The following is a 7,802-nucleotide window of genomic DNA, read 5'->3' as shown; positions in this document are numbered from 1 at the left end:
TCTCAACCTTGCAAAAGCTCCAGTCTGCTCATACATTTAGTCTTAGAATGAGCCTGAAACCGATAATGTGGGGAGACAGAGTAAGGAAAGAAAAAAATAATTTTTTTCACTGTAACCCATATGATGCATACCACTTTTACATAATAGCTTCTATATTATAAATGAAGAAACCTAGGCTCTGAGAGGTTAAATTACTTTCCTGATATCATATGCTAGGAAGAACCCAGGTCTGTGGGCCTCTAGAATCTGCTTCCTTGTAATTCTCACTAGGTCAGACTCAGAGAGTAGGGGAGAGCCCTGGGCTTACGCTGTGCTTAAATGGCCAGAGAGGGAGAATCCCAGAGGTAGGGCCACCCATTCAATAGCGGTGCCAGTATCGTCACTAGTTTCTAGGCAAAGGGGTGGGGACTGGAGTTCATGTGATCTGTCACATGACAGCGGATCTGCAGAAAGACAGAATGGGACTCCGAGCCTGGTGAGAAATTACGGAGGCCTGGGAGAAGGGGATCATGTTGGAGGGAGTACATGTTGGAGGGTGGGAACACAATGACAATCCGGCTCCTGCTGAAACTCATCTGCTGCCCCTACAGCCTGCTAGGGCTTCTTGCCCTCATCCTCTCTGGCGAATGCAATTACAGCCCGGAGCCCGACCAGCAGAGGACGTGAGTTGACTCATCATTGATCACCCTCTTCCCCATGTCCTGTTCTGCTTCTACTAGCTTGGTTTCGAGTTTTACTTATTCTTGTATAGGCTCTTGGTACCCACTCCATAGACTTATTCCCAGGTTCTCAGGCTCAGTTCCCTATTATTTACCTCCTGTGATTCATAACTGCTTCTAGGTCTCAGTTCCTGTTCTGGTACTTTCATGACCAGTATTTTCCATTCCCACCCTAACCAAGGCCATGTCCATGATCTCTGACCCTACAGGCCTCCCCCAGGCTGGGTGTCCCTGGGCCGTGCAGACCCTGAGGAAGAGCTGAGTCTCACCTTTGCCCTGAGACAGCAGAACCTGGAGAGACTCTCGGAGCTGGTGCAGGCTGTGTCAGATCCCAGCTCACCTCACTACGGTGCCTGTCGGGATTGGGGACAGGATATGGGAAGCGATGAAGGGAAACAGGGCTGGGCTGGGCATGGGATAGTACAGATCATGTGAGGGTCACGTCTCAGTGCCCATCAGGGCCTGTCAAACACCTGTGTTCCTCAGACCCAAGAAGCTACAGCAGCTCTGATTAGTTCAAGGACTCAAAAAAGATATTGTGAGGCTCTGACTCAACGACTTACTAGGTACTAGACAAATGGGGAAAAGGCATGCAGTACATTAACTCAAGTTCGTCCTCCCACCCTTGAATCCACTCCCATTTCTTCCTCTGTTCATACACTAAGTCTGCCAGTTCCAACTCCTACTGAGTACTTCCTTGGACTAATCTACTTCTTCCCATCCTCACCAGTACAAATTAGTTGTTTATGCCTTTTCCTGGTCTACTGCCCAGTCTCCTGACTGATCTGCAGTATCCTCTCCTCTACCCCTGCACCCCGTACTCTGATTCAAAACAGTCTTCCCAGTGGTTAAACTGGATTGTCTCCTTTTGGCAGTGGGAGTGCATGTGTGTGAATGGTGGAGGTGAACAAGGCAGGGAAAGTAGGCAGCCTCACATTCACCCACGAGGGTGCATGGCTCCATGCAGGAAAACAGTGACTCGCCAGCATGTTAAGTTTAAAATCAGCAAGTATGAAGACTTGAGATAAATTAGATGTTACCTTATAATTGGCCCCGGAAGTCCTTAAAAAATTATTACAAATAAACTTAAAATAGAAAATTTAACTTTATTAACCTCATTCACTTTTCATGAGCATGGCAATGCACTCTGTGGGATAGCAGTTGCAACTTATTGGCCTTTAGAATAAGAAATCCAAAGAATTCATATTCTTGGCCATGGCATCCCAAGTCTCTCTAGCCTATTTTCCTGCACCTGCACAACCCTCCTTTACTCTGCCCCAAGCTTCCTGGGAAGTCCTGATGTCCATTGTTGAGGTCTAAAGAGGGCAACTTGGAAAAGCAATGAATGAAGGCAAGAATCACTTCTGAATCTCTGCAGGAAAATACCTAACCTTAGAGGATGTAGCTGAACTGGTCCGGCCATCACCACTGACCCTTCTTACAGTCCAAAAATGGCTCTTGGCAGCTGGAGCCCAGAACTGCTACTCAGTGACCACACAGGACTTTCTGACTTGCTGGCTGACTGTCCGGTGAGAGAGAATGATTGCTCCACGGAGCCACCAATTATCCCATCAGGAATACTAGTCACCCCAACAGGAGGGAGCTGAGAGTTTGCTGGGGATTTGTGGGTGGAATCTAATGCATGGATAGACAGTGAGTGACTGCCCAGTGATTCTCCATGCTGTGATTTCTGACCTCTTTTCTCCCATCTCTGATCTCCAGACAGGCAGAGCTGCTGCTTTCTGGGTCTGAGTTTCATCACTATGTGGGAAGACCTGCAAAGACCCATGTTATAAGGTCCCCACGTCCCTACCAGCTCCCACAGGCCTTGGCCCCGCATGTGGACTTTGGTAACTCTCAGTGGGGTTGGTGGGGTTGGGACAGACAGATCCAGAGGCCGGAGAAGTTCAGATGCTGTGGGGGACTTGGGGTGGGATCAGTGGTAAAATGAGTGTTGTAGTCTATAAGATCTTCTCCTCAAGCCTGCCCCCTCCCTATAGTGGGGGGACTGCACCGTTTCCCCCCCAGGTCATTCCTGAAGCAACGTCCTGGGCCACAGGTGGCAGGGGGTATTGGCCTGCATCTGGGGGTGACCCCATCTGTGATCCGTAAGCGATACAACTTGACGGCAAGTGATGTGGGCTCTGGTACCAGCAATAACAGCCAGGCTTGTGCCCAGGTGAGCCAAGCAGAGAGCCCCTGGGTCCTCCCAGCCTCCCCATGGTATGCCTTACCTCCTCAGTGCCTCACCACCCTGGGGCTTACTCTCTGACCCATGATCCCTGCTCTGACTCCCTCCATAGTTCCTGGAGCAGTATTTCCATGACTCAGATCTGGTCAAGTTCATGCACCTCTTTGGTGGCAAATTTGCACACCAGGCATCAGTAACCCGCGTGGTTGGACAGCAGGGCCGGGGCAGGGCTGGAATTGAGGCCAGTCTAGATGTGCAGTATCTGATGAGTGCTGGCGCCAACATCTCCACCTGGGTCTACAGCAGCCCTGGTACTGCCAAGGGGACAGGCTGGTGGGGAAGGGGGTGGGAGATGGGTGTTGATCCCTGCCCCTCAAGGAAACACCATGAGCTGGAGGGAGATCTTGATAACCTCCCAATAATGTTTCTTATGTCTCCTCCCCTCTTAAAAATATTACAGGTCGGCATGAGGGACAGGAGCCCTTCCTACAGTGGCTCCTGCTACTCAGTAATGAGTCAGCGCCACCACATGTGCACACTGTGAGCTATGGGGATGATGAGGACTCTCTCAGCAATGCCTACCTCCAGCGGGTCAACACTGAGTTCAAGAAGGCTGCTGCTCGGGGTCTCACCCTGCTCTTTGCCTCAGGTGACCTGCCCTATACTGAGATGCCCCCACTTGACTATTTACTATGGGAGCTTTGATTCTAGTGACCCGAGTCTGATCTCTGACTGATAACCTGAACTGAGACCCTAAACAGGGACCCCTGGCCTGAGCTCTAAACTCTGACCTCCTGTAGTAACAACTAACACCTGAATTTCCCCTCTGACATCTGAACCCAGTACCAAACTCTAATTAGATATGACTGCTAAACTTGGTTTCTTTCCAGGTGACAGTGGGGCTGGTTGTTGGTCTGTCTCTGGAAGACATCAGTTCCGTCCTAGTTTTCCTGCCTCCAGGTAAGCACCCTAGCCTACCACTTGCCTGTGACTACAACTTTTTACCTGTGCCCTCGTGATCTAGAACTTTTGTTATGACCCTACCAGGTGCTCCTGTGGCTTAGCCCTTAGCCTTACCTGCCCTAGTTGCTATACTCCCCTCTCTTCTTATAGGTCCCAGGCCCCAAGTCTTCTGAGTGGGATTCAGCACCCATTGTTCTTCTTCCTAGGTCCTCAGGCACTTAGTGAAGGATTCAGTGGGTATTCTGTAGAGAAAAGTTTGCAGTCACCTCAGGCCATGCCTTGAGGGCTCATAATCTCTTAGCCCGTACCATGCCTCCCAGCTCTTTGGGAGGCCAAGGTGGGAGGACTACCTTAAGCCAGGAGTTCCAGACAAGCCTGGGAAACTTAGCAAGACCCCAGGTCTACAATTTTTTTTTTTTTAATTAGCTGAGCATGGTGGCATGCACCTTTAGTCCCAGCTACTCAGGAAGCTGAGGCAGGAGGATCGTTTGGGCCCAGGAGTTTGAGGCTGTAGTGAGCTATAATTCTGCTTTTGCATTCCAGCCTGGGTGACAGAGTGAGACCCTTTCTCTTAAAAACAAAAATGAAAACAAAACAAAATCCCTCTTAGTTAATCCTAGGCACATGATTCCCCACAGAGTCTAGCCTTTCCAGCGAGATCCAGGCCATACTCACATATCCCCACACATCTTAGGGTCCTCTACTAGCTGAATTTTATCTTCTGCCCTCAGCCCCTATGTTACCACAGTGGGAGGGACATGCTTCCAGAATCCTTTCCTTATCACAAATGAGATTGTTGACTATATCAGTGGTGGTGGCTTCAGCAATGTGTTTCCAAGGCCTTCATACCAGGTATGTTTGTATGGATTGATGGGGATGGGGATGGGGGATCCTCAGTTCAGCAGACTGCTGGGCAGCCCACAGGCCAATAGTCACATAAGAATGCCTTTCAGGAGGAAGCTGTAGCCCAGTTCCTGAGCTCTAGTCCCCACCTTCCACCATCCAGTTACTTCAATGCCAGTGGCCGTGCCTACCCAGACGTGGCTGCACTTTCTGATGGCTACTGGGTGGTCAGCAACAGTATACCCATTCCATGGGTGTCTGGAACCTCGGTGAGAATCAGCCTGTCTCCAAACTCCCACTCAAGAAATACCCTCAACCCCTACCCCTAAGACCTTACACCCAGAACCCCCGACTCCTTAGAGATCCTTGATCCTTTTAAAGATCATTCCCCAAAAGTCCCAATCACTCTGAACCCCTGACCTTTTCTTGTATTCTCATCCTTGCAGGCCTCCACTCCAGTGTTTGGGGGGCTCTTATCCTTGATAAACGAGCACAGAATCCTCAGTGGCCGCCCTCCTCTTGGCTTCCTCAATCCAAGGCTCTACCAACAGCGTGGGGCAGGACTCTTTGATGTAAGTGTGAAAGAGAAGGGTGTGGACGTTTTCATACAACTATGGAGAGTGCTCAGATAAACTTGGGGGCAGTTCTGATAATGTGCAATAGCCTCTGAAATGTGAATATAGGTGAGGAAGTACAGTCTGTTAATATCAGCAAACTCAGATCTGATGCCTACCTCCTCCCTAGGTAACCCATGGCTGCCATGAGTCCTGTCTGAATGAAGAAGTGGAGGGTCAAGGTTTCTGTTCTGGTGCTGGCTGGGATCCTGTGACAGGTTGGGGAACACCCAACTTCCCAGCTTTGCTGAAGACATTACTCAACCCTTGACCTTTTCCTAGCGGGAGAGTCTGTCCCCTCCTCTAAAGCTGCAGGTTCAATCCCTCATTCTGCCCTGTTGCAAGCCCTGCTGAACCCTCAACTGTTGACTTCTGCAGATAGCTTATCTCCCAGACTTTGAAATGCTATAAGCTTGACTTGACTCCCAACCCTACCATGCTCCATCACACTCAGGTTTCCCTATTCCTGCCTCAGGCTCCTCAACAAGATGCTACAACTAGCATTTTTGGACTGCATCTTCACCCCATATCACCTTCCCCTTTTCAACCAAGTTTTTACAAAGGGTTCCCTACACTAAGAGTGTATACTATTTCACTTTGTGTTCACTCCTGAATTCACTGAAATAAGACTCATGCTCTCCTACCTTGGAAATAGTAACACCAAGAAACAGTGGCCTCCATGCACACTTCTAAATTTTTGTTTTATGACTTTTCCATCATAGTTGTCTATCCCCTCTTCTTCCTTAGCTTCCAGGATTTAACTTATCTGACTACTCTCTTTCCTCCTTCACAGACTTCTCTTTCTCTGCTTCCTCATTGAATGGTGTTCTTTTGCTATATCCTTAGTCTTTTCCTCTTCTCACAATACTTACTATTCCCTGGAACAAATTACTGGCATCCACAACTGTCATCACCTCCCAGAATCAGACCTTCTATCCAGTAATGATTGATACCTCAAATGTAAGATGTGTGATACTCAATATTTTATCTTTCTCCTTCCTAACCCCAAACTATTCCATCTCTTCTTTCTTCTCAGTAAATGATACTATGCTTTTTCCAACCAAGCCAAAAACTTGCATCATTCACGATTCCCATTTATCTTTTTCAGTCCGTAAGTCCTTCAATTATATTTCCTTAGTATATCTACAATTTTTCCACTGGTCACTTCAGTCTGTTTCTCCACTGGTCTCCATCTTCACTGCTACAACATTCGTTTTAAGCCACATTCTCTCTCCTCTGAATTATAGGAGATCCTTGCAGTGTTCTTTCACCAGTCCCTAATCTATCTTCCAGAGTAAAACACAAATCCCATCAGGCATTTACTGGATTAAAACTTTTCAAAGATTACTAGATAAATATCAGGGTTTTTTTTTGTTTGTTTGTTTAGTCATGGATCACCTTCCATGATATTTATTCCTGAGTAAGTAATCATTTTTCCTCTTCCCTCTCTTACACCCAAGGAATTCTCACCCTTGCTGTCTACTTAGTAACACTACTGACTGAACTGCCTGGTTAATTTCCAGGATTCTTTCAATACTTGGCTCAGAATTAATTTTCTCTTATGAACATTTTGATTCCCTGAGGTTGATTTAGAGATGTGGCAGAAAAGTCCTAGATTTTCGAAAGCAAACCTGTTTGAATCTTGGTTCTGATAAAGACTAGGGGAGAGCCTTGGGCAAGTAAAGTTTCTCTCCCTGAGCCTGTTTCTCTGTTTAGTGGGAATTTTAGTACTTGCCTTTCATAATTATCAGGGAATAATTAACTGGAATAATGTTGGTAGAGTGCCTGGCACTTGGAATTAGGCAGATGTTAGCTCCTGTACTCCCTCGCACCTCACACTTCCGTGCCTACCTCTAGCATTGTAACAACCATGTAGTATTAAAATTGCCAATCTACGTGTTTACCTCCCTTTTACAAGACCATTAGTGCCTACATTGTTCTACTTAACTTTGAATTCCCAGGCCCTAGCTCGAGTTGGCAAATAAGAATTAAATAAATGTCTGAGTGGAAACCCTCACGCTTTCGCTTCCTGTGATTTTTACACGTTGTCTACTCAGCCTGAAACCCTTCCCCCTCCATCCACAGCAGCACTCTGTGCAGCCCTCCTGCTGCCCTCACCTCTGGGGCGGTTGACAGGGAGGGGGCTTTCCAAATCAACTACGAACGCTTAAAAGGACAATAAATAAGGGAACAGAAAGGATGCAGACTGGCCCGCAACTGTAGTCGAGGAAAGTCGGACTGACGAGCCCTAAAGTAACGGCTTTAAGTATCTGGTTGAATGAAGTGTTCCTGACCCGTAGAGGAGTCCAGAAATACAGTGGTTCCTATCCCGATGGAATCCCCAAGGAGCACTTTAGGAGCATGGCAGAGAAACCGCAGCGCAGAGGCCTCCAGTGATAGGTCCCTGTACTTCAGTCTGTTCCAGCCTGGGGAAAGCCGGAAGCAAAGAGGGAAAGAGATAACTTTGGAACC

General features: G+C 47.8%; 1 protein-coding gene across 2 annotated transcripts; it reads left to right on the top strand.

The window, feature by feature from the left end:
* Nucleotides 1-417: 417 nt before the first annotated feature.
* TPP1 (tripeptidyl peptidase 1) lies at nucleotides 418-7,347 on the top strand. 2 transcript variants are annotated; one of them, XM_023513728.1, is made up of 13 exons: nucleotides 418-475; nucleotides 591-662; nucleotides 929-1,068; nucleotides 2,098-2,248; nucleotides 2,442-2,569; nucleotides 2,720-2,898; nucleotides 3,023-3,221; nucleotides 3,371-3,559; nucleotides 3,801-3,870; nucleotides 4,605-4,725; nucleotides 4,827-4,985; nucleotides 5,163-5,288; nucleotides 5,461-7,347. In XM_023513728.1, exons 1-13 carry the CDS (start codon nucleotides 432-434, stop codon nucleotides 5,599-5,601), a joined length of 1,719 nt encoding a protein of 572 aa, XP_023369496.1. In that variant the 5' UTR covers nucleotides 418-431; the 3' UTR covers nucleotides 5,602-7,347. The 2 variants fall into 2 exon arrangements, with proteins under 2 accessions (XP_023369496.1, XP_012664841.2); XM_012809387.2 differs by having other exon boundaries at nucleotides 469-662.
* Nucleotides 7,348-7,802: the final 455 nt, after the last annotated feature.

The sequence above is a fragment of the Otolemur garnettii genome, unplaced genomic scaffold (genome assembly GCF_000181295.1).
Source record: "Otolemur garnettii isolate 467f Iridium unplaced genomic scaffold, OtoGar3 scaffold00001, whole genome shotgun sequence".
In the NCBI taxonomy this organism is placed as follows: Eukaryota; Metazoa; Chordata; class Mammalia; order Primates; family Galagidae; genus Otolemur; species Otolemur garnettii.
The sequence above is the reverse complement of the archived record's forward strand: the minus strand, read 5'-3'. Positions and strand labels throughout refer to the sequence as shown.

Bases quoted from the DNA above. Each gene is read 5' to 3' on its own strand.
- TPP1 (XM_012809387.2), top strand. From the start codon at position 526: ATGTTGGAGGGTGGGAACACAATGACAATCCGGCTCCTGCTGAAACTC. The intron at 3,871-4,604 runs GTAAGCACCCTA...TTCTGCCCTCAG, and splicing joins CCTAGTTTTCCTGCCTCCAG to CCCCTATGTTACCACAGTGG. The intron at 4,726-4,826 runs GTATGTTTGTAT...AATGCCTTTCAG, and splicing joins TTCCAAGGCCTTCATACCAG to GAGGAAGCTGTAGCCCAGTT.